Source organism: Myxine glutinosa, chromosome 11, assembly GCF_964187855.1.
Source record: "Myxine glutinosa chromosome 11, kmMyxGlut1.1, whole genome shotgun sequence".
In the NCBI taxonomy this organism is placed as follows: Eukaryota; Metazoa; Chordata; class Myxini; order Myxiniformes; family Myxinidae; genus Myxine; species Myxine glutinosa.
In genome coordinates this window covers 46,558,853-46,585,910 of record NC_136271.1, presented here as the reverse complement: position 1 = coordinate 46,585,910, position 27,058 = coordinate 46,558,853, and the positions used below count along the sequence as shown (strand labels likewise).

General features: G+C 42.9%; 1 protein-coding gene across 4 annotated transcripts in view; it reads left to right on the top strand.

Moving 5' to 3' along the window:
* The window catches only part of LOC137436650 (regulator of G-protein signaling 7-like), a 113,763-nt gene that overhangs the window by 6,522 nt on the left and 80,183 nt on the right, over window positions 1-27,058 (top strand). For 2 of the 4 annotated variants that reach the window (XM_078786626.1, XM_068130629.2), the window contains exons 1-9: window positions 4,278-4,532; window positions 9,755-9,851; window positions 10,726-10,776; window positions 13,929-14,035; window positions 18,407-18,458; window positions 18,612-18,676; window positions 20,998-21,074; window positions 23,861-23,942; window positions 24,287-24,361. In XM_078786626.1, coding sequence (XP_078642752.1) covers window positions 4,482-4,532; window positions 9,755-9,851; window positions 10,726-10,776; window positions 13,929-14,035; window positions 18,407-18,458; window positions 18,612-18,676; window positions 20,998-21,074; window positions 23,861-23,942; window positions 24,287-24,361 — 657 coding nt within the window. In that variant the 5' untranslated portion in view covers window positions 4,278-4,481. Of the gene's footprint in view, window positions 1-4,277; window positions 4,533-9,754; window positions 9,852-10,725; window positions 10,777-13,928; window positions 14,036-18,406; window positions 18,459-18,611; window positions 18,677-20,997; window positions 21,075-23,860; window positions 23,943-24,286; window positions 24,362-27,058 lie in introns of those variants that run through there. The other 2 variants (XM_068130627.2, XM_068130630.2) reach the window with 1 other exon arrangement.

The following is a 27,058-nucleotide window of genomic DNA, read 5'->3' as shown; positions in this document are numbered from 1 at the left end:
TTTGTCCTAAATGGCCGATGAAAAAGTAAATTCCGGCAAGTCCTCGGTCTCTGACCGATTTTTCATCTGTCTGTTTGTCTTTTTGCAGCACTACGTCTACACCGTTGCACATAGAATCGCCAATCTTTGCACACATATTGGTCTTGCCCGGTAATAGACTGTGCCCAATTGATGACGTCATCGGTCACGTGGTTCGGCCGCCATCTTGGAAAAACCGAAAAACTTTGCACCTCTATATCTCCGAAAGTACTGAACAGAAAGAATTGAGACATGGCTCATTGCAAAGATCTCTCCATGGGGAATAAAATATGTTAATCATGACGTCATAGGTCACGTGGTTCGGCCGCCATCTTGGAAAAACCGAAAAACGTAGCACCTCCATATCTCCAAAAGTGCTGAATAGAAAAAATTGAGACATGGCTCATTGTAAAGAACTCTCCATGGGGAATAAAATATGTTAATGATGACGTCATCGGTCACGTGGTTCGGCCGCCATATTTGTCCTAAATTGCCGATAAAAAAGTAAATTCCGGCAAGTCCTCGGTCTCTGACCGATTTTTCATATGTTTGTCTGTTTGTTTGCCTGTGATTAGGATATCTCATAAAGTTAGGATAGTTTCGGACGAAACTTCGTGGACAGGTTGGTTGTGTGACAAGGACAAATTGATTTAATTTTCGTGAAGATCCGGATCCGGATCCAGCTAGTAGAATTTTTAAAGTGATTCTTCACCATTGAGTGATATGGCCAACCCGGCGGGGGTATGCTCTCTACTGAGTGCCGTTCTAGTTTCAAAATGTATTTATCTATAACAATATATGGTATTATTTTGTAATTACTAACGAGGAAAGGTATCTGAATCAACCTGGCATTGTTTTTTGTTATCACCACTGATTTGTCACTTTAATTCTCTTGGCTTTTTATCAGATGTCTCAGGACGTTGTGATAGTTCTTCTTGTGCAATGAGTCACCCTTTCCTTTCTGAATTTGGTTCATCTGGCCCTCAATCTGACTCCGCGTCACATCGACTCAGGAGTCCTGTAATCATTTATGCCTCAGGAGTCCTATAATCATCCCATGACATTTCATAATTACCAAAAGTGCCACATATAGCTGCTCGTCGCAGAGGCTCGAGGTATAATTGGTGGTAGACGTTCTGCATAGTCTGATGTGCAAAAACATCTCCTGTCTTTCTTGGTATGGAGGTGGGAAGCACAAGCAATGCGGAGGATTGTTTGAGGCTATGATTACGAGGATGAAGCAAGATTTTCATAACGAATGAGGAGACTTTGTCTTGTTTTTGCCAAACCGGTGGGATGAAATGTTGAGTAACCGCTGACATCAATGTTTGGGTTCATTGAGCTTGAACAAGCCATGTCGAGCATCAGCCTATCAGGTGAGAGAGTCAGACAGGTTTCTATGATTTGATGCTGTCCTGGTGACACTTTCCATTTGACACGCTCTACTGTGGGTACTGGGTATCATGATGTACTAAGACCATAACCCGTGAAGCCTCCTGAGGAAATGTACAAAACCCCTTATTCCTCCCCACATCCATTATTTATCCCGATCTCCCTGTTTTTGCCCTTCAACCCTGCTTTTTTTTTGGCTAGACATCTCAGAGGAGTTGTAGGATTCAAAAATACAAAAATCACTATGTACGAATAAACTGCATGATTGATCGACTTGAATGATTAAAATCTTACTATAATTCACCAAATGTCTGTCTGTCCGTTCCCAGGTACCGCAAAAACGGCAGAACCGATCGCAACGATATTTTGGGTGGGTAATCCTGGGACCCCCTGGAGTAAAATAGGCTTGGTTGTTTTTCCATTTTTCCCCCATTTTTTCCCCAATTTTTCCAATTTTCCAGTTTTTCCAAACACGATGGAATAATATTTACCGATATAAACAGTGATGTGGCTTTTATTGAAATTCTACAAATACTGTTTAGATTTTGATGATTTGCATGTGATATGATTTAACGGATGTTTATATAAATCGTTTAAAATAAAAAAAAGCCTTCAATTTCTGATATTTTGCCTTTTCATTTGGGCCTCACAATTCAAGCCCCACCCGTAGGGCGGGTACCGTTGCTAGTTAAAATAATTTGCCATCCTCTAACTTTTAAGCATCCTGGTGAGTGCACCAAGCTTCCTGCTTGACAGGGAGGAGAGGTGTTTGGTGAGCCCCACGCCGTCGCAGTGCAAAATGTTGGTTACACTAATGAACCCCCATGCCAAGCAACGATTCATCTTTGTAGTCCTACATTTACCTTAAAAAAGCAGGCCCCGTCCTCCACCAACTACCATGTAATGGCGAATCGCTTCCGAAAGGTCACGACACTCAGCTTCAAACTGTACTCTGCAGATTGACAGGATTGCGCTCTGGTTACCTGGCACATTTGAATGCCCCACACTGCATGTCGCCATGAATCCCTTTCCTCTTCTTAATTATGCAGAAGCCTCAGCAGATGACATCTGACGGCACTTGAATGGTCCAACAATGATGGTGCGTATCCCACCGAGTTCTGAGAGCTCGGCACAGCAACAGCGAGGCAACAGCACATACATCCCAATCACCTGCTGCATAGAAAAGGTCACCAAATACATCCCTGCTGGTTACGAGCACTCACTCGCACATAACCAGCTCTGTTTGTGCCTGCAAAGTGACATGACGTCACACACAGCTCATGCAGAACACTTTTGTTATTGCTATTGCTGTTGCAATTATCTTTTTTATAGTTTTGAAAATTGTCACGTGACCTCAACCGTTGGTAGGATCAATTGGTCTGTAGACCAATCCGGGCGTCATGTAACGGTAGCAGATGACGAGGGAGTGATGTAATAGCCTTGTTCCACATCCGTGACAGATTAAATTGCAAACCGGCCCTTTTGTTGAGAGATGGTGATTCAAGTCTTTCCCAAATGGATTCCTTTACACCACGAGTAATCCACTTCTTTCTCTGTCTAAGATGACTTCTTCACTGTTATCAAAGCTCTGACTATGCAGGTTCAAGTGCGTATATACAGCCGAGTTCAAAGCCTCTTCATGAGCTGAATGGCGACATTTTCTCGCGAATTTTCTCGATTTTCTCGATTTTTCTCGAATGAACAATTTTCTCGCGAATGACGAATTCCGAGTTTCTCCCATGTAGGTCTCAGTGCATGATGGGTCTCCACATCTCATGCCATACACCAAGTTGTTTCCTATCTTTTTGGATCTTGTCCTTAACATGAACTAACTGACCGCACAGTATTATATGTGGTTTACATGATGTAACAATGCCAAACCTCAAGGATCGTCATACTTTCTCAGACAGCCCAGCCACATACAGAATGGTCACTCGTGCCATGTTTTCTTAATCCACGTCCTGTTGTTGTTCACCGGACGTGATTTTGTTGTTGCTACTTCTGAATTTACACGATTTCAGCATAAGGCTGCAACATAACAAAATGTGAAAAAAGTGAAGGGGTCTGAATACTTTCTGAATACACTGTATATGGACAATTGGTTATATGTTTGTGGTTACAAAGCAGGTGGCCATTAACTGAATATTAATGACTTTTATTGCTGGCCCAGGATACCAATCGTATTTATACCATACTAGCCGAAAGCACCCGGCGTTGTCCGGGTTCTTTTTGAATGAATTTACTACTATAATTCAGCTTTTACTCTCGGCCGTAGAAGATTGACTACTATAATTCAGCTCAGCTTTTAATTGCGAAATGGGCCCAGCCTGGCCGAAGCAGCCTCGACCGGCCTTGCCACCTAGCCTATAACCTTCCCGGGGCCCGTCCCGACATTTTTAGTTCTTATTGAATGAATTTACTACTATAATTCAGCTTTTACCCTCGGCCGTAGAAGATTGACTACTATAATTCAGCTCAGCTTTTAATTGCGAAATGCGCCTCGACCGGCCTTGCCACCTAGCCTATAACCTTCCCGGGGCCCGTCCCGACATTTTTTGTTCAGGATTTTTTTTTGTTTCCTCCTATCTTTCACCGTTCATGAAATTAGCGCGTGCAGACAAACAAACAAACAAACAAAAACTTTCTTTTATATATATATGGAAGATAGATGATCACGACAGTATGATTTATCGCCCCTCTTCCCAGCAAGCCGCACACTATGCTTTCCCTCTCCCACATTTCTTCCAAAGGTCAAAATTCCAAAGTTATAAATAGTTGCCCTCCCTGTGTGTCTTCCTTTATTTGTCCTGATTACAAAATTATATATAGTTCTAACAGGATGGTCATTGGTAGCGCACTGCATGGCCAAGACCGGAAGTTCCAAGGGCAGCTGGTGCAGCATTACCTTAAACCAGTCCCAGGTGGTTTACCGTGCAGCATTACCGTCTCAGTCCCCGGCTCCTCCAAGATTCACGCGTTCTTCCAGTAACCTTCTTCTGGTTAAACTTCCGAAATCCAGGCTGACTGCACACCTCAACTCTTTTTTTTTTCACTCCTCCTTTCTCTCGTCTATGAAACCGCCTTCCAGAGGCCGTTCTGTCTCGCTCCCTCCAGGGTTTCAAGTAAGCATTCCATCACCATCCACCATCTCATGCCATTCCCAATTCTGACCCATGGTCTTTATTAACCTTTCCTTACCCAACCATCTTACTTGCTCATTTGTGTTTCCTTTCTTCGTCTCTGTCTCTTCCTTTCCCCTGGCTGTTTATTCCTTTGCCAATTGTACCCAATATGGCACTTTGAAATGACGCAATTCACCCCAGATTACTCGTCATGCATGCTCCGAAACCCTTAGTAATGAAGTTCATCAGGATGGCCTAGATGTATTTCATGCCTGCCAAATGAGGTTGTAATATGAAACGACTGAATTGTTTTTTAAGAACCAGGAAATACTTGGAAACATACCTGTGAGAAAGGTGTGGTTTCTGCATAGCGTAATAATGAAAAACTTTCAGATCAGCTTGTCGAAAAAGTTTATATCTTGCAGTCCGTAGAGCCTGGTGCTGGCTTAGCGGTTAGGGTGCCGGCTTGGGATGCTAGGATCCTGGGTTCGAATCCCGGTCGATCGCTGAATTAACACCAGAGGGGTTGACTCAGCCTCTCATCCTTCCGAGGTCGGCAAATTGAGTACCAGCTTGCTGGGATGAATGATCCCGGTGTGTACCCCAATTTAGAATAGGTACACCGTATCCCTGCGCATCATAAGAGGCGACCAAGGGTTGGCGTCAGGAAGGGCATCCGGCCATAAAAACATTGCCTCAAACAGGGAACAATGAGGTCATGGGGCCCGCAAGGCTAACCCCCGGTCTAGCGAGGAAAAATGGCCTTAAAACGATCATCCATTCATTCATTCAGTCCGTATTGCACAAACTCCTAGCGATGTGAGCAGTGAAAGGCCGAAGGTCCATAAACAGGCAGGTTCTACCCAAACCTCCGTGCTTCTTAACACCGATGGGAAGGTCATATGTGCGGCTTGTCGATGCAAAGGGTACGTTTTAGATGATGATATTAATCATGATGTATTAATCCTGTCTGGGAGGGTGGGGTGGTAGTTGTATGGGCCGTGAGGGCCATTATAAATATTATACTGGAGTTTTGCATCTATTGGTGAAAGGAGAAGCGTTTGCGTGTGCGTGTTATAACCACGGCCACCATTAGCTAATTGTACTAGCAGGGAATGGTACGAACCCGACACCTCTCATCCATGGACATTTCTCGTATTTCCACTATTTCCGTGAGTCCAATTTGCAATCAGGAACCAAAATATTATGATTAACCATCTTGAAATTCCCACTCTTCCGTCTAAATGCAGAAAATGATGTTTAAATGACGATTTGAATCACAGATTTTGCACTAGTAGCGGCAGGTTAAAAGTGTTTGGTGCACAACCGATTCGGTGTAAACGGCCAAACAGCGCATGCGCGAAAGGCCTCGTTAGCATTCATACATCATTTTGAAAGTGGTGTATTGTTGCCCCTCTACCCCATCGTCAGTTTGACCTTGTTCTTCCATGAGCCTCGTTTTTGTAGAAAAAACATACTCGGTGGTTAATGGGCATACCCAGTCATCATGATAAAGGTATAAAAGTGACCTTGAGATAAAGCAAACGTTTTTTTTTTTGTATACAAGATCGAGGTTCGTGTAAGAGCTAACATTAATGACAAAAAAACAAACGGACACATAAGACGAAATAAAGGGAGCGGGAGACAAGATGGGGAGAGAGGGGGAAGCACACAAGTACAACATTTGAGAGCAGGGACATTGGGAGATCTGTGGGAGGTAGCAGGCTTGGGGGGAAGGGCAGGGGAAGGGGGTGGGGGGTGGGAGAGGTAAAAAACACATGGACACAGCGCAGGACTTCCAGGAAAGAAGTCGGTATGGTGAGAACTGGATTTGGAAAGATGTCTTTTGGCTGGAGAGGATTGAGTTATGAAGGAAGGAGAGGTGCACATGATGGCACATGATTTGTTCCACATGATGGTGCAAAGTTAAGGCATTCGACTTTGAGTTATGTCGTACGGGTTTGATTCCTGACTCGACTGTAAGCTGTCGGATTGTTATTTTCCAGGCAGTGTGTTGCATTTGAAGGTACTCAGCTTGACTTTAAGCCAGGTGCCCTGTCTACCAGCATAAGATGGTGGTGCTTTAAGATCCCACGGTGGTGAACCTTATTTAACCAATGAATTGAACCTTATAAACACATTAAAGTACATTGAACCTTAAATGTTTGAACCTTTTAAGATTCCACGGTGGTTGAGGTCCCACAGACGGAAGCCAAACAGTTCAATCTTGGTTTCATCAGACCACAGAATCTTGTTTCTCACAGTCTGAGAGTCCTTTAGGTGCTTTTTTGCAAACTCCAAGCAGGCTTTCTTATGTCTTTCACGGAGGAGAGGCTTCTGTCTGGCCATTCTGCCATAAAGCCCAGATCGGTGGAGTGTTGCAGTGATGGTTGTCCTTCTGGAAGTTTCTCACATCTCCACACAGGATCTCTGGAGCTCAGCTAGAGTGACCATCGGGTTCTTGGTCACCTCTCTTACCAAGGCCCTTCTCCCCCGATTGCTCAGTTTGGCCGGGCGGTCAGCTCGAGGAAGAGTCCTAGTTGTTCCAAACTTCTTCCATTTACGAATTATGGAGGCCACTGTGCTCTTGGGAACCTTCAATGCAGCACAGATTTTTTGTAGGCTTCCCCAGATCTGTGCCTCGACACAATCCTGTCTCTGAGCTCTGCAGGCAGTTCCTTCGACCTCATGGCTTGGTTTTTGCTCAGATATGCATTGTCAGCTGTGAGACCTTATATAGACAGGTGTGTGCCTTTCCAAATCATGTCCAATCAATTGAATTTACCACAGGTGGACTCCAATCATGGTGTAGAAACATCTCAAAGATGATCAAGAGAAAGGGCAGGCACCTGAGCTAAATTTCAAGTGTCATAGCAAAGGGTATGAATACTTATGTCAATGTGATATATCAGTTTTTTATTTTTAATAAATTTGCAAAACTTTCTAAAATCCTGTTTTCTCTTTGTCGTTATGGGGTATTGAGTGTGGATTGATGAGGGAAAAAATGAATTTAAACGATTTCAGCATCAGGCTGCAACATAACAAAATGTGAAAAAAGTGAAGGGGTCTGAATACTTTCTGAATGCACTGCAGCATGATATTTCAAAAAATTGTGGATGACTTATGACAAAACTTGGTGGATGAGTTGCGTAAGCGACAAAAACAAGCCGACTTGATTTTGGTTCAGGTCCGGATCGAGATCCGACCCATCAGTGGGATATAAAACGTAAACTATTGAGCCTGGCACAGGTATGCTCTTACCGAGTGCCATTCTAGTTTCTTTTTTTGGTGTTGGCTTATGAAAGAGCGAGCACACAGAACAGAGCAGGACACAACATAACAAATGGAGCAGCAGGGGAAAGCGGAAGCACCAACAGCACGGTTGTGGTGGAGGGAGGAGGTAGATGGAGACGGACAAACCAGGGATGCAGGTAACCATGAGGGTTATGGGAAAATGCAAGTGATGGACAAGATGGATAAAGAAGCAAAATGTTTGGGAGAGGCGGTGGTGGTTTAACGAATGTAGAAAAATTGTGGTTTTGGATGGGAGATGACCTGAGATGATGGTGAACAGCTTTGTTGAAGACCCAGAGGAAAGAATGAGGTCGAAGAGAGTATGTAAGGTGGTTCCACAGGTGGAACTAGATCTTCATCGTGACTCATTTTTATCATGAGATTCCAATGATCTTGAAGAGCGGCATCAATTTGAGAAAGATGTGAGACAGGGGGGCAGGTGAGTGGAGGGGAGAGTTTCTCCATCATGCTGCGGATGAAGGCCTTGCAGGTGTATAGGAGCGCAGGTGTGTGCTCAGGTTTTTCACCACATAAAAAAATCAAATCTTATATAGGTGGCATTGTGTTGATTTGTATATGTCCAGTATGCCATAATGAGCTCATATAAAAGTTATAGTTATGAATATGAAGGTGCTGCCTTTGTAGTCCACTGAAGTGGAGAAGTTTGAATTGGCAAAATCAAAAATTATCGCAACTTTTGTGATTTAATCACTACGCTCTCATCTTACTAGGATTCACCGAATGTCTGTCTGTCTGTCCGTTCCCAGGTACCGCAAAAGGCTCAACCGATCGCAACGATATTTTGGATGGGTAATCCTGGGACCCCCTGGAGTAAAATAGGCTATTGAAGGAGCCGGGGCTCCCACGTCGATCGGAAGAATGGACGCGACAAAAAGCTAGAATTCATCCGAGTTGCTTTAATGAAATCAAACACTCAGGCACTCTGAAAAACCGTTTATCTGTCAGCAATATATATCTATTCCGCCAGGGGGTTTGCCCAGGCCCGGCGCCAGGGGGCGTGGCCCAGCGTCCTGGCTGCGGCCTGGCAAGTTGAGGGCGAGCCTGCCCGGGCATGCCCGGGCATGCCCGGGCGTCCCGACTGAGGCCTGGCAAGTTGAGCGCGGGCCTGCCCGGGCGTCCTGGACGAGCCCAGCATGGTGATCGCTCCGCGTCCTTGATAGGTGCAAGGCGATTGTGAAAACTCAGCGGCAGCCGCTACACTATATTGTTTTTCCAATTTTCCAGTTTTTCCAAACATGATGGAATAATATTTACCGATATGAACAGTGATGTGGCTTTTATTGAAATTCTACAAATACTGTTTAGATTTTGATGAGAATAATGAACCTGCCGCGAATGCGGAAGTGGACAGATTACGGCAATGAGCTTGTTTGATAATATCCAAATACAACCGTCATTTAAAACAGTATTTTGTTAAAGTATCAATTGATGATTGGAATTGAGTGAATACAATTACGATATGGAATTCGTAATTGTATTCACCCAACCATACGGAACTTCACATCAGGATTTAAATATTTGTTTATGTCATGAATGTTGTTAAAAGTTTATTGTATTAATGTTATTTGTGATTGGAGTTATGCTGTTTGGAATGAAAAAAGAGATATCGAGTTCAAGTGAATGACGAAATGCCGTGATGGTTTCTACTTTCTAAACGTGAAATTCGCGGATCGCCATATACAGATTCGCCATTGACTGGGTATGGAACAAACGTACCCGTTTGTTTACGAATGGGTATATTTTTCATGGAAGTCCTTCACGAATCTGCTGTCCATGTCTGACGTGCGACTGAAGGTGGTACAGGAATGTGGAATTTATTGGTTTCATGCCTCCCACCCGTGCGAAGCAAGGGTATCTCACTAGTCCAGAAAATGAAGAACTATAATTGCTTATGCTTTTTGTTTCAGATTGAGGGTATTATCAAGAAGATGCAGAATGAAAAAACTGGTGTGCCAATACGAAATGTCAAAAGCTTTCTCTGTAAAATCCCAAGCGTCGTCACAGGTATTTGTGTATGGTATTTCCTTTGACTTTGATGATATAAGACTCTTTTTCTATGCTGATGGACGACCATTGACGCATTACCAAGTTTTCACATTGAATGTGGAGTCGAAACATTTTACACACCAAACAGACCTGCTCACCTGTCTGTCATCATTGAACCACTGTGGACTCTACCTGCTGCCTTGGCTAGCAGGATAGTCTTGAGTCTAAACTCCAGAAGAATCCACATTCACCCAGATGTAAACTCTCATCCTGGTGTTTCAAATGCAGGGCATGGCCTCAATATGCGTGTACTGTCCTTTGGATAGACATTAAGCCGGGTGTCCCGTCTGCTAGCCTTAGTTGATGGATGTTAAAGATCCCACGTGCATCATTCTTGAATCGTAGGCAAGTTATCGCCAGCACCTCCTGAACAAATTACAAATTCCTGCCTGGATTGAGAGTATCAAGTGGTCTAGTTTGGATATCCCTTAACCGCTTATACCGCTTGCTATCGCACAATTGTTCGCATGTCACATGTGAACGCTGATCATGAGTACCTAACTCTCTGGTTGGAGTGCTTGAATATGGTATTGCAGCATTAATTTGTTTCGTTCAAGATGGGATTAAATTCTCCCAGGCTTTGTAGCCTTCTACACACAAGACATGTATGATAGTGGAATGATTTAGCCCACTAAACTACTTCCATATGTTCTCTTTCCCTCCCTTCCCTTTATGCTTCTCTTTTCCCAATTTGGGATTTACAATTATACTGCATTGATGACATGACAAACCAAAAACAACGATCCTCGACGTAGTATACAAATAAATAAATAAATAAATAAATAAAACCGTTGTATAATCTAATTTGGTTATTTTTCTTGTGTCTTTTCAGGAACAGATATTGTTCAATGGTTAATGAATCAACTCAAGATCGACGAACCAGGTAGCGTTTTGGTGTACCGTATTGATCACAGTTTGGAATCCCAAAACGAGCAGTTCAAGTTTTCTAACACTTACTTTATCGGTCTTTTCTCTTTTTCTCCCCATTATAACGATGTCCGAAAGAGAGGTTTACACTTTTTCTTTCCAAAAACATTTATCTGATTGTCTGAACCTAAAAACCTAATGCTTTGGGAGTATTCCGTACCCTCGTAGGACCTTATTGTCCCCTGTCGCACAGCGGAGCGAAAGGGGGACCATGGTTTTCCCCTCCGTCCGTGCGTGCGTCCGTGCGTGCGGGCGTGCGTGCGAACGTGCGTGCGTGCGTGTGTGCGTAAGCGAAGGACCTAATTATAATTTGGTGTGTGGGTGCAACCCACGTCAGAATCCAAGATGGCCGCCGCCATGTATGTCTGAACCGTGTGAGCGGAATATCGTGAAAAACAAGCATTCTGAGTATTGCGCTGCAATACATGTCCCCTACCAAAGTTCAAAGTGCCATAACTTTGTCAAAAATGATCGAATATGCAAATTTATGCACGGTTGATGCTGGTTTTCAAACTTGATCTGAGGTATGCTGAGACACGTGTGTCACACCTCGCCTCGTTGATAAGCCCGCAAGGTCGCTCCGTGGAGCGGCCTGCACGTATTGCACTGTGTGAATTATATAAATTATTACCAACTCACGGTCTGAGGTACCAGCGATTCAAGAGATATCCATTTTTTTTATGGCACATCGGAGAAGCCAATGCGAGGTTTCTTCTTCCTCAGCTTGTCACAACTCTGTCAAATGCGATCGAGTTAAAAAAGTCAGAATTTGACCAAATCTGTTTTATTCGTTTGTTAATATACCTCAGCTATTGACAAATCTTAAATTAGAATTTTATTTGAGGTTAAAATGATCGCGACAGGTCGTGTCCAACGATGCTTTCAGTCTGTACATGTGATAAATAATTAAATCCGCACACTTGACGCCTCTTCTTCTTCACGCAATAACAACTTATAGTTTCCAGACCGCACATCCAATCATCTTGAAATTTTGCACACTTGTTACTCTTCATGACTTCTACTATAGTATGAAGTTTCACGTCGATCAATAAAGCGATTCAAGAGATATCCATTTTTAAAAATATTTTCGTTTAATTAACGATATCTGCCAAACCACGTGAGCTATCGCAAATTCCAAAAGGACATTTTAGTATACTGACTTCCGGAACAGATTTGTGAAGTTTTCCCTCGGTTGGATCAAAAATGAGGGAGGGGCTCGGTTTTAAAAGTTCATGCTTAAAAACGTCATAACTCTGAAACCATGTGACGCATGACGTCATGCTCGCTGACTTTTTTGTTCGTCATGGGTATGCGATTCTGCCTGCAAAGTTTGGCCTCGATCTGTTCAGCCGTTGCAGAGAAAAAGGGGTTTTCGTGTTTTCACGAAAAACAATATGGCGCCCGAACCACGTGAACTGTGACGTCATAATTACCATTAAAATATTCTACAGACAGATTCCCTCCTATGGTGAAAATTTGATCTCAATCGGTCCTATTATTGCAGAGAAAATCTTTTTTCAAGGAAATTAAAACTTAAAATGGCACTGAGTTAAGGATCATCAGAATTATCAGAATTCCCAAAGTTCAAAGTGCCATAACTTTGTCAAAAATGATCGAAACGTCGTGAAGTTCGAACTTGATCTGTAACCTATCATGAGGAAACGATGTGCCAAGTTTGAAATCATTAGCGTTAAGCGTTTAGAAAAAAAGTCCGGAAAACTGTTCTTTGCGTGACGGACTGACGGACTGACGGACTGACGGACTGACAGACTGACGGACGGAGGGACGGCGTGCAAACCTATAGTCCCCTCCGGTGTACACCGGTAGGGGACTAATAAGCGAAGTACCAACCTCTAATCTGGTGTGTGGGTGTATCCAGGCATAAGGAAGAACGCCATTGAAAATTCGGTCGCCACGTCAAAATCCAAGATGGCCGCCACCATATATATGTCTGAACCTTGTGAGCGAAATATCTTGAAAAATAAACGAACGACTAACTTCTAATCTGGTGTGTGAGTGTATCTACGCATAAGGGAGAACGCTATTGAAAATATTGGGTCGCCACGTCAAAATCCAAGGTGGCCGCCTTGCGTCTTCCACTTTGTCAACTCACATCACTTCACCGACGGGGGACCTAGGCGTAACGCTTGTTCGGAGTCGTATGGCAGCTTCAGCTCGATAGATTCTTGTAAGAGCAATTCCAACGATGATGGATTAAAGAAGGATGTCTGTGCTCCTCTTCAAGTAGTTTTCATGCTATATTTCATGCGTTGTCAACAACGTTGTAAAGGTCATAGGACTTGACCTTTTTTGTGTATAGTTTTTTTTATAGGTTCACGCACCATTTTCTTCCCTTCGAACTGATCATGTATAGTTTCCTGAACAGTTTTGGAATTTGTTTTACAAACAAAATCTCATGCAATATGTCGGTATTTTAAACCACCTCGATTCCGCAAACACTTGTCCTATGGGTGGTTATATTTGTCTGGTAGAAGGTACGTGTCCACCCATAGCATGTTAACTTGGCCGGATATTATTTGCTGATTCTTAATCACAACTCAATTATTTAATTCATTATACTTGAAGAGTGTGATTGCTTTCCCAAGCAAAATGAAAATGTACTTTTAATGTGACCACATTATTGACATTATTTTTATTTTAAAGGATTAATTTGGTCATGTACACAAAATGTGTCCTTATTGGAGTGAAAAGCTTGTTTGCTCCCATACAAAGGGCGAACGCTCGAAACGTCAGCCGCATCTTGTTTATCTTGGTAGTTAACCCACTTACCAACTTTGTTTATTAACTCTTATTTAATTACCAGAAGCGTTACCAATATAAACAGAGATAAAATAAAATATACTTTTCAAATATGATTATTTTTTAAATGTGTGTTTGTTGGTACCACCTGTTTCTGTCCTTTTCTCTCTCCCTTTCGACGTGACGTTAATCTTCCATCCCATCCTATATTCCCTTTGTTTATTGGCTTTATTATTGTTATTGACTTTCTAAGACTGCCTTCCACAACCCTTCCCCCTCTTTTTCTTTTTCTTTTCACCTTTCCCCTAACCAGAGTAATGCTGACTTCCTCCTTCTTGCATTTTCCAGTTGAAGCATTGCACCTCGGCACACTCCTTGCAGCACACGGATATTTCTTTCCCATCTCTGACCATGTGCTCATTCTAACAGAGGACAGCACCTTTTATCGCTTCCAGGTGTGCTACATTTGGCCACAATCAGCATTTACATGTGTGTATGTGCGTGTGTGTCTGTGTATATATGTATTTACTGTTGTGGCCAAAATTAATGACACCCTTACACTTTTTTCAAATAACTCACAATTTTCTTTTAAAATAATTTTACATTGACAAAAGTATTTGGTCTCCATATTTCTTTATTTCACTGTTAATATTACAGAACCTTTGTTTTTGATTCAGAACTTAATATATCCTTTAAAATCATAAAATAAAAAGAAATGGCATTGAAAAAGTTATTGACACCCAGGACGTAATATTTGGTAGCACAGCCTTTGGACAAAATAACTGCAGTCAAGCGCTTCCTACAGCTATGAATGAACTTCCTCCGCCTCTCTACTGGGCAGTTTGGCCCACTCTTCTTGTGCAAACTGCTCCAGTTCTCCCAGATTTGAAGGGTGCCTTCTCCCAACTGCTGTTTTCAGATCTCCCCTCAGGTGTTCAATAGGATTTAGATCTGGACTCATTGCTGGCCACTTCAGAACAGTCCAGCGTTTTGTCTTGAACTATTCCTGGGTGCTTTTTGAAGTGTGTTTGTGGTCATTGTCCTGCCACAAGACCCATGACCTCGACGGAGACCCAACTTTCTGACACTGGGTTGGACATTGAGCTCCAAGAGGTCTCGGTAATCTCCTGATTTCATGATGCCATGCACACCTTCACCGCACCGAGTGCCAGAAGCAGCACAGCAACCCCAAAAACATCACTGAATCTCCTCCATGTTTGACTGTATGGAAGGTGTTATTTTCTTTGAAGGCATCATTCTGTTTTCTGTAAACATAGAGATGATGTGCTTTACCAAAAAGCTCCAATTTTGTCTCACCTGTCCACAGGACATTCTCCCAGAAGGATTTTGGCTTGTTTAGGTGTGTTTTGGCAACTACAGTCAGGCTTTCTTAGCAGTTTGGTCCTCTTCGGTCTCCTACAATAGAACCCCCTTTAATTGAGTTGCTCAGAAACTTTTCTTGCTCAGAAAGTGAAGCATGTGACCATCAAACCACACAAATCCATGGTGTCCTTCGATGTGGTGTCTGTTTACCAACGTGCCCATAGCGTTGGCAGTCGAGCTGGCCGGGAGGCGGTTATTAAAAAACAATTCCTGGAAACAGGCGGGTGGCATGTTAAATCACGCAGATGTGTGTCGTCTTCTCAGTGCCTGCTTGTCCTCCACTTATTTCGTTTTTAACGGGATATATTATAAACAGGTGTTTGGTACCGCCAAGGGCTCTCCTGTATCTGCTGTGGTGGCATACATGGTGATGGAGGAGTTGGAGGAACGTACCATCCCATCCCTCATAACAGCCAAGTGTATGGTATCGTTACGTGGACGACACGTTTGTCATCTGTCTAAGCGAGTCAGTTAGTAACATACATGAGGCTATTGGGAAGACCTTTCCTTCCATCAGTTTCACCCTTGAAAAGGAACAGAATGGATCCATCGCTTTCCTGGACACCATGATGACAAGGGATCCGAGAGGAATCTTGAATATCACTGTTTACAGGAAACCCACTCACACTGACCGGTACTTGGATTTTGACTCTTGCCATCCCATGGACCACAAACGAGCTGTTGTGCACACCCTCCTTAAAAGGGCACGTGATTTACCATCGACAATCAAATATAAAAGGAGAGAGGTAAAACATCTACAAGATGTGCTGAAGACCAATGGCTACCCAGACAGATTACTACCAAAAAGGGATGCGATCTTGGCAAAGCCTCGCAACAGGTCTTTCCCACAGGAACAACCAAAAGGTTATTGTGTTTTGTCTTTTGTGCCGGGTGTGTCCCAAAGGATTGGCAGAGTTTTTAAATTGGCAGGTGTGAGGGTAAGTTACAAACCTATGTTCACCATGAAACAGGCACTTATGCATGTCAAGGATAAGCATGTCGTAATTCAAAACACCTCACCGCCATGTAATTCAAAACACCTCACCACCACGTAATTCAAAACACCTAACCACCACGTAATTCAAAACACCTCACCACCACGTAATTGAAAACACCTCACCACCACGTAATTCAAAACACCTCACCACCACGTAATTCAAAACACCTCACCACCACGTAATTCAAAACACCTCACCACCACGTAATTCAAAACACCTCACCACCATGTAATTCAAAACACCTCACCACCACGTAATTCAAAACACCTCACCACCACGTAATTCAAAACACCTCACCACCATGTAATTCAAAACACCTCACCAACATGTAATTCAAAACACATCACCACCAAGTAATTCCAAACACCACACCACCACGTAATTCAAAACACCTCACCACCACGTAATTCAAAACACCTCACCACCACGTAATTCAAAACACCTCACCACAAAGTAATTCAAAACACCTCACCACCATGTAATTCAAAAACCTGAGTTGCTGTTTCGTCATGGTTTACACCAATCATAATACAAACAATTATTTTGCACAATGTACAGTATGTATGTATGTATGTATATATATATATATATATATATATATATATATATATATATATATATATATTTGTGTATACACGTATATGTACCACGTGTATGCGAAGCAAAAAACGAGGTTAAGCAATTGGTTTCTGTCTGTCCGTCTGTCCATCTTATCATCTTATGATCGAAGACCACCTTGTTTAAATTTAATGTTATGCAGGGTCCGTCAGGGAGGTGTGACGATTTTCAGAAAACTCGTACACAGTTATTTTTAGTCGAATTTCAATTTTTATTTTAAAAAAAGACTACATATATAATGCCATGTAATACACTGTAACAAAGACATTTACAAATGTAATTCATGTTTGAAAAATGACATCATCTAAATGGCGGCCGTTCTTGTCCAAGCATTCTTGCAGACGCGTGGAAAAGTTCCAGCATTTCTCAGCACAGCAGCATCCCTCAGCAGTTCCAGCATTCTTTCTGCGAACGTAAACCACTGTACGAAATCATTCTGCTGCAGTTCTTGAACCACCATGATTTTGTGCGCGTGATAATGAAGGTCCAAGTGCAAAATTCGACGAACTGATCTGTCTGACATCCGTAGAGCGCGAGCGTGCCATACCGCTGACCGACGAGGGCTGGCCTCCACAGCTTGTCGAACCCTTTCGATGTTTTCCGGGGTCCTAACGGTTCGATCACCTCCCCGAGCTGCTCCCGGCCTCACAGATCCAGTTGTCCTGAAGTTTTTTACCCACTTCGATATTGTGTTTCGACACGGAACGGCGCCACGTCGACCAACATTGAAGTGAGTACGAAATCTGCGCTGTGTAAGCACCACCGAACTACCCGTTTGAATAAACGTCTCAACAACAAAGACGCGATGTTCAATCGTCCACAGCTCCATGGCTACTGAAATGGCGCCTAACAACGAGTAACCAACAGCCATCACGCATGCGCTTGACCCCCCACTTGCATTGTTATACCCAATTCAAACATGAATTACATTTTTAAAATGTCTTTGTTACAGTGTATTACATGGCATTATATATGTAGTCTTTAAAAAAAAAATTTTTTTTAAATTCGACTAAAAATAACTGTGTACGAGTTTTCTGAAAATCGTCACACCTCCCAGCCCTGTATTATGAACAGGAAGACAAGTTTCTCATTTTAATGTACCTTGGCTTTGAATTTGTCCCGATTGTGCATGCGCAAAGAAGAGTGAAATAATATTTTACTTTGTCTGCCTGGCACTCAAACAAAATTGAAAATCATTCCAAACTGGAAACGTACTATTTTTAAGGACGTTATAAAGGACATAAACAACAGGCTATTGTAACGTGTTAGATAGCGTGATGCTATCAATATATACCATGAGAGGGCATATCCTGTGAGAGAGACAGTATCAGGGTGAAGAAGACTCTGCCAACATGGCTATTTCAGTAAACTTCCGGATTTTTAAAAACGAACTTTAAAATCATCACTTTATTGAAATTGTATATACCGTACTTCAACACTGTATGGAGTATCATGTTGTATGAACTCTTTAGTTTTGTTTGTATAATATTTAATAAAATATATACTTTCCTCCTAAATTGAATATCCTATCAAGGTCTTTGAGTCCAAGTAGAATGAAGAACTTGTCTTACCTGGCGGGCAGGTACAATGATGGATGAAATGGACAGGACGTTGACCATAGTATGGAATTCTGGTTTTAAGCTATTTACATGGACAAAGTGCTTGGCCAACAGGATAGCAAGATATTTTTGTTGATCAAGAAGACCCAATTTATGACAATCTTTTCAACATAACCTATTTAAATGATGTGCTTTGTAAAAGTGATGTCGGTAGTCTTTTACGTGTATGTCTCATCACTTCATGCTTTACTGCTGTTTTTCTCCACAGACACCTTACTTTTGGCTGTCGAACTGCTGGGAACCCCAGAACATAGACTACGGTATTACAGCCACAGCTTTACTTATCAAAAACTTTCAGTGACACCCATGCATTGCAATGGCTCACCAATGGCGGTGATTCCGGCTCCATGTCATCAGGGTTGGTTGATGCGGTAGTCCCCATCATTGATTGCACGCTCTGTGATGTGTTTCAGCCGTGTATCTTTGCAAACGAGCGATGCAGAACAAAGCAAGACTAGAACTGGCTGATTATGAAGCTGTAAGTACGTACGTAAGTCAATTACAGGTTTAGCTCCAAACCAATTGATCATGCACCATTTCCTTGATGTTGAGTTGTAGGGATGTCACATGTTGCAATTGTTGAACACGATGTGAATTGTGCTTTGTGTGAAGTTTCTAATGTAAACTAATAAGGAATTGTATAGTTGTCGATTTGTTCTTCCCCATGGAAGATAAACTGAGAATTATATTGCAACGGTGGACTGCGGGTGGACTCTAGTTTTATATACTCCTGGACGATCACCATTTTAGTGACGGATTGTCTATAGAGTCCATACCCCATCTGCCGGAAAAGCCAAACAGATCTCTCCTTTGGTTTCTGATGTATGGAAGCTGAGATCTGTCGCCTACGGTAATTTCCCTGTGAATTAGGCCTTGGGGCCGAGCAAACCGAATCCCGGAGAAATTAACTGCGATGGTTACAAGCTCTTAATGAGGCTTTTGCACCAAATTTCCAATGGCCATGAGTTTAACCCATGCAGTAGTTATTACTCCAAACCACAAAGCGCACACCAGGCCGACTCTCCAATGATAGTAATAGGTCTAACAAGAACCGAACTCTGTAGAGTTCATAGCCTCTGCCAGGCTGAACGGTTTACATTTTGTATCCCACTAATAGACCGGATCTGCATCGGGATCTTCACCAAAATCTAATCAATTATATTAGTCCTTGTCACACACCCAAACTGTCCACCAAGTTTTGTCCAAATCCGTCCATAACCTTTTTGGAGATATCCTGCTCACAGACAAACAGACAAACAAGGAAGAAAACATAACCTCTGTCCACCTTCGTTGGCGGAGGTAACAAATGATATGAGGCAAAATGGAATGGGGGTGAACAAGGAGGAGAAAGGCACACTTATCACAATAATGATTCACTCTATCCGATTTATAACTGACTCGCCCAGAAACTCTGATGGCTTATTCATTTACCTTATCTTTCACATGAGAGATATTCAAACAGGGATAAGTCACAAGACACAGAAGAGAAACCTTGTCCACATGCGATGCCTGTGTGAGGATAGTGCTGTGGTTAGGAGCGGGGGTTCTACTATAGCGTATAGTGGAGATTGGGCGGGAAGACATGGTCTGGCGGGCTGTGTCGGCTTCATAGTCTCTCTGGGTCTGTGCGTTTGTTCAGTGCTGCTCGCTGCCCACTCAAAGCTCTCTCGGCCAACTCGCTGCCCATTCTGATTGCCGCTCGAGCTCATCTCCCCTCAACTGCCCGTTCTGACTGCTTTGAAACAACTCGTCTCATCAACTACTTCAACCAACTGCTCATCCCAAGCGACCTGACCCCACCTCTCGGCTATTCCTATCTTGCGACAGTGCGCCAATTGGTCGTCTGCCCAGCCTCTTGAGCCTCTCGACATGCCTACCGTTGCAAGCAGTTTAAGTTGGTTCGGATGGTTTGGCGGTTTTGGTGGTTCTTACCTTAGCGCTCAATATCGTGAAGCGTACTCTTGCTGTTCTCTGTTGGAGGGATGGGGGAAGAGGGGGAGGGAGTCGCTGGCCTTGCAGAGCTGGTTATCAAGAAATAGAGACAGATTACATAGGAAACAATTTGGATGATTAATGAGGGGGATCTGTGGGGAAGGTTGTAGACACATTATAGCATGGAGCGGTCATGATTAGCATCTCTTTATCAAACTTTGACATGTGCATGTATCCTTTTCACACAGAGACCACACACTTAGGCCGAACATGTACCAATGGTATAACTAATCTATTTTACATCTGATATCCCCTATTCACGTACCCACAACATTATGAAGTTCATGACGCCACTGGCCTGTCTCACATGAATCTGGCATTTTAAGACCTTGTGCTTAAGGATATATATGGTGTAGCATACTGAATTGGTGGGGTAGAGGGGCGGAAGGTGTGAATGAACATAAAACATGACTTAGCCATAATGTATCAATTGAGTGGGGAAAGCGGGGAGGGAGTACATACTCGGGCGATGAACGTTACTGCTGCTCTCGTGTGGGTGGAGAAAGTGGCATTTAATGTCCCCTCTTTAACCATAGATTGTTTATATTGGATATATTGAACCTACCGTTCTCCTTGTTATAGATTGTTTATAGATAGATTATTGTTTATAGTTATAGATTGTTTATATTGGATATATTGAACAATACAATAGAACAATTAATTCCACAATATAAACTAGTATATTGAATTGAAAATATGTCACGACAGTGTCTCTTTAAATGCTATTAAGTGTTATGTTTATGGGCCTGTGTGGAACTGAATGCATGTGATATGTGACCCATTCTGCTGATTTTATTCACCCCTTAGGATAGTCTGGCAAGGCTTCAGAGACTGTTTGCACGCAAGTGGGAATTCATCTTCATGCAGGCCGAGGCACAAGCCAAGTGAGCTTATCGATACTCCTTTATTACTCCACACTTCATTTATTCACAAACAGTGCATTCAGAAAGTATTCAGACTCTCACATTTTTCACATTTTGTTATGTTGCATCCTTATGCTGAAATCGTTTGAATTCATTTTTTCCCTCATCAATCTACACTCAATACCCCATAATGACAAAGAGAAAACAGGATTTTAGAAAGTTTTGCAAATTTATTAAAAAGAAAAAACTGAAATATCACATTGACATAAGTATTCAGACCCTTTGCGATGACACTTGAAATTTAGCTCAGGTGCCTCCCATTTCTCTTGATCATCTTTGAGATGTTTCTACACCTTGATTGGAGTCCACCTGTGGTAAATTCAATTGATTGGACATGATTTGGAAAGGCACGCACCTGTCTATATAAGGTCTCACAGCTGACAATGCATATCAGAGCAAAAACCAAGCCATGAGGTCGAAGGAACTGCCTGCAGAGCTCAGAGACAGGATTGTGTCGAGGCACAGATCTGGGGAAGCCTACAAAAAAAATCTCTGCTGCATTGAAGGTTCCCAAGAGCACAGTGGCCTCCATAATTCTTAAATGGAACTAGTTTGGAACAACCAGGACTCTTCCTAGAACTGACCGCCCGGCCAAACTGAAAAATCGGGGGAGAAGGGCCTTGGTAAGAGAAGTGACCAAGAACCCGATGGTCACTCTGGCTGAGCTCCAAAGATCCTGTGTGGAGATGGGAGAAACTTCCAGAAGGACAACCATCAATGCAACACTCCACCGATCTGGGTTTTATGGCAGAGTGGCCAGACGGAAGCCTCTCCTCAGGGAAAGACAAATGAAAGCCCGCTTGGAGTTTGCAAAAAAGCACCGAAAGGACTCTCAGACTGTGAGAAACAAGATTCTGTGGTCTTATGAAATCAAGATTGAACTGTTTGGCTTCCGTCTGGCCACTCTGCCATAAAGCCCAGATCGGTGGAGTGTTGCAGTGATGGTTGTCCTTCTGGAAGTTTCTCCCATCTCCACACAGGATCTCTGGAGCTCAGCCAGAGTAACCATCGGGGTCTTGGTCACCTCTCTTACCAAGGCCCTTCTCCCCCGATTGCTCAGTTTGGCCGGGCGGTCAGTTCTAGGAAGAGTCCTGGTTGTTCCAAACTTCTTCCATTTAAGAATTATGGAGGCCACTGTGCTCTTGGGAACCTTCAATGCAGCGAGATTTTTTTGTAGGCTTCCCCAGATCTGTGCCTCGACACAATCCTGTCTGTGAGCTCTGCAGGCAGTTCCTTCGACCTCATGGCTTGGTTTTTGCTCTGATATGCATTGTCAGCTGTGAGACCTTATATAGACAGGTGTGTGCCTTTCCAAATCATGTCCAATCAATTGAATTTACCACAGGTGGACTCCAATCAAGGTGTAGAAACATCTCAAAGATGATCAAGAGAAAAGGGAGGCACCTGAGCTAAATTTCAAGTGTCATAGCAAAGGGTCTGAATACTTATGTAAATGTGATATTTCAGCTTTTTCTTTTTAATAAATTTGCAAAACTTTCTAAAATCCTGTTTTCTCTTTGTCATTATGGGGTATTGAGTGTAGATTGATGAGGGAAAAAATGAATTTAAACGATTTCAGCATAAGGCTGCAACATAACAAAATGTGAAAAAAGTGAAGGGGTCTGAATACTTTCTGAATGCACTGTAGTTTAGATTATACTCATTGCCATGTTCAATGAAATGTTTATTTTAAGGCTGATGACCCAATCCCCCTTCCACATGCCACTACGACTCAACCTGACACTTTACTTTGGGACATTGACTGAGGATTAGGTCAAACCTTCTTGCCATTCATTCCTTTAGAGTTTCTAAGTTATGCTAAACAGCCCAACAATTTATATTTCTGTTTGATTCTTTATATTCTTCAGTACAGAGAGAAGAGCCTCTCTGTATTCCACCATCTACTTTTTGGCCTTGCACCCTAGGCCCTCTCTTCACTCTGTCCCTTCCAGGTTTCTTCAGTGTGCACACCATCTGCCAGTAACCCTCTTCTTGATAAACTACCAAAATCCAGCTTCACTGCTCACCTCCATTCATTTGTCCCTCTTTTCTCTCACCTGTGGAACCAACTCCCCATATGATCAGTCTCATTCTTCCCTCCAGGGGTTCAAGTCAGCTGCTCACCACTACCTCGGATCATCCGCCATCCATACTCGTGATATCTTCTAGCCTAAATAATCGATTCCAAAGCACTCCATTTTTCAGGTTATTGTGATTTCCCCCCTCTCCTTCTCATCTTTTTGATTGATAGTTGTTGGGTGGTTTGTTCCTTTTCTGTTTCATCCCCGCTTTCTCCTTCCTCTTCTTGCTGTGTTTCATTCAGCTTGTTCACCTGATGCGTCCTTCTCCCACTCCCCTTGATCTCACTTTCACTCTTGCTCTTCTGTCGGTGTTCCCCCCTTTCCTATTTGTTCACTTCCGTTCTGCTCTGGCTCTTCAACGAGCTTCGATCACGTATACAAAAAAGTGTAGTGATCACAATGTAGTGATTTTTGACGAGCCTCGGTGGTATAGTAACGCACCCGCTCTGAGTCTGGGACGTCGCTGGTTCAAACCCAAGTCGAGTCAAACCAGGCTTGAAAAACGGTAGGCCTACTTCCGTTCCGGCATTTAAAAAGGATGGAGCACGGACAAACATCCATAAGTTGGCAACCATTGCGCAGGCTCGATGGGCCTAATGGTCTCCTCCTGCATTGACGTTGCTTGTGAGGGAACTTATATTGTTTTATGATTAAATTGTTTGACAGGGTGGACAAGAAGAGAGACAAGGTGGAAAGGAAGATATTGGACAGCCAGGAGAGGGCGTTCTGGGATGTGCATCGTCCGGTGGTGATTTTTTTTTTTCTACAATTTTTAACTTTTATCAGGAGGGGTGGAGGAGTTAATATGTAATGACTTGTACACACACCTCCTCACAGCTGCAGAGACAGTGCAATTGTGGACATAAAAAAATAAACATTTTCCCAACTTGCATCGTTGTACAGTATAATGCAATGTAATAAATACATCCGTTTTTACATTGGATTGTACAACTTTCCATCTAACCTTGGCTGTTTCACCCTCTTGAGATCTCAACTTGAAATAAACAAAAGTTACTGTTGTATCAAAAGTTATAGTTCGATGTTATGAAGATGGAGACTGCTCTGGTTGAATTCCCTCGTGTTGAATCACAGCCCGGATGTGTGAACGTCACAGAAATTGACATCAAGAAATCCTGCCGTTGGCGAAACCCAAGGAGGACAAAAACGGTATTTTGCATTCTTATAATTACCTTTCCTCTTATTCATTTGATGTTCTCTTACGTTTGTGTAATAACGAGGTGAACACAACGTTAAAATAAACATTTATTATCATGATTTTTTAAATTTGAATAGAGAGCTGTGATTGATTTTATTATGATTAAACGATTTAAATGTTAAACGGTTTTTGTGAGGCTGAACCATCAACTTGATAATCTGCCGTATAAAACACAATGTCAGTTTTGTGTGTTTTTACAGATGTCTGTCCCCCTTCATAAGGGTAGGTTTCAAAGGCCAATCCTTTAACACGAATGTGTGTTCACTGCGGTCTATTTCTGAGGATAAAACAAACTCAAAAAACATTTTCCATAAAAGAGTATTTCCATAAAGAAATACCAATCTTTGCTGCGATGGCGAATCTATGGGGGAAGAAAAAAAGAGGATCCCTGAGAGACCCTGCTCTCCATGCAGGGATAACCAACGTCACGTGTTGGCATTTGGAGTTTTCACACGCGTGTCCATGTACCCATAAAAAAAATTTTTTGGGTAAATGATAAAGTACTCTGATACTCTGTGATATTCTCTGATCTAACTGGTCTGGTACTCTGATGAAAACTCCATCAACCGACACATCGACTTGCACGCCACATACATAGCACGACGCAATTAATTACGACGTCAAAAACGGCAGTCATTTGAATGCAGGGAAGCCCTGTGATTGGCAAGGACTTGGACCAATCCATCACGTGAACCGCCCCCAATGGAATTTAACGGTTAACACCACGCTCAACGCCTGAGGAAGAGAACTAGTTTGTTCTTGAAACGTCAGGCTATTAATAAAGAATTTTTAATTATTTTACTGCTCAGTGTGCTATCATTTACAATATGAATCCTGAGCTACAAATCTTTTGACATGTACGTCTATATATATATATATATATATATATATATATATATATATATATATATATATATATATATATTATATATATATATATATATATATATATTGTAACGATTTTGAGAAGTGTGTAACGAATTTGAGAAGTGTAACGATTTTGGAGGAAGTGTAACGAATGTGGAAACGTTACAATGTGAACGTTACAAAAGTATGGTAACATCCTCGTAATGTAAATAATGGTCGCAGCCGTCGTCCTAGTTAATTCCATGAAACTTACACGCAGGTCACGATATATCTTTTAAATAGTGTATTTCCTTATTCCATGTAGGCTAAATATGTGTTTCCCACTAGATTGACTTTGCATTGTATCAAACAAAATAAGCGTAGGCCCTTCCAATTTCCCCAAAACCTCCTTTCCAATTGCCTTCCGCATTTTGGGCGGTTTTCTTCAACCACCATGGGCCACGAGGTAGGGTTGGGGAAGAAAGGCGTGTCTCCACCTCGTCATAAGGGGGGAGGAGTGAGCCAGCCCTAACAGCCAATCAGCACCGCGGTGAGCGACCCGGTAGGCGTGCCCTCGGAGCCGGCGGCTTGATTTCGCCCGAGGTGATAAAAGCGACTGTAAGGGACTGCTTTACCAGATGACCCTGGGAGATGAGCAAAGAGGCTGCACCAAGAGGAGCGGTGAGATGCGAAACGCTCCAAGCCAAAGAGGAGAGGTACTCGGCAAGGAAACCAGCTTTGGAGAGACGCGCTGAAAGGAGGGAGACGGCTCCACCCCAAGAAGAGGAGCAGGTGTGCCGAACCAGCGCGTGACGTCTACCGCAGCGGATACACGACGGAGGGTTTCCCGCCAAAACCGCGAGGAATTGCGAGCTGCGGCCTCCCGACTTTGCCTCCCTCTCAAGCAATCCACCTCGAGCCCTACCTGCCTGCAATATCCCCTGTGTAAGTGTGAACGTCCTGTCCTGCTCGTTGTCTTGGGGTTAAGTAAAAATGAATAGTGTAAGTTAACGATTCGCTGTGTTACTGCTTCTTCCATCCATTGCTGTGTGTGTATAATAAATCTGTTCTTCCTCCGTATTCTTCTTCTTCTTCTTTTTCATTCTCTTTCGGTCGCTTTAGAGGTTTCCCGATTGAATATCTGTGGGGCGATCTGGTCAACGTCGGGTGGAATCGGGTTCTAATCGGGGAGTAACTGTTCGGACGCAGTTAAATACACCACCGCTCGGTCAATATAACATCTAAAGCCGCGTCGGTAACAATTGGTGTCGAGGAGTTGGATTCGGACCTGGGACTAAATTTGTTAGGCCCAAATTTTGGAACACCAATTGTACTATTAGAGTAACAATTGGTGTCGAGGAGGGAGATCGGACCCGAAATCGGACCCGAAGCGCGCTTAACGTGCTCAAAATTACAAGCTGCCGAAATTTATTTTGTTTTATAAAGCAAAACCCGAATTTTGAGATCGCGCCATGGACAATCAAGGCGATCGGATGTCGGTGGGGGAAATAGACGGGTTAGGGGTAACCCAGGACTTAGGGAAAGAAAGGGAGGAGGAGAGTAAAGAAGGTGTGGTTGAGGGAGTATCAGACGCACAAAATGGCGCCTCGCACATGGCTACGGCGGCCGCACCCGCTGCACAAGTGGGAGGGATGGCCCAAATGCAGGCCCTCATGGAGCAATTTATGGCACAAATGAGGGCCTCTATGGAAGAGTCAATGTATAATTGGAAGAGGGATGCCATGTCAGACGAATCCGGGTGTGATCTAAAAAAATTGAGGGAGGAATCCAGGTGTGAAGTG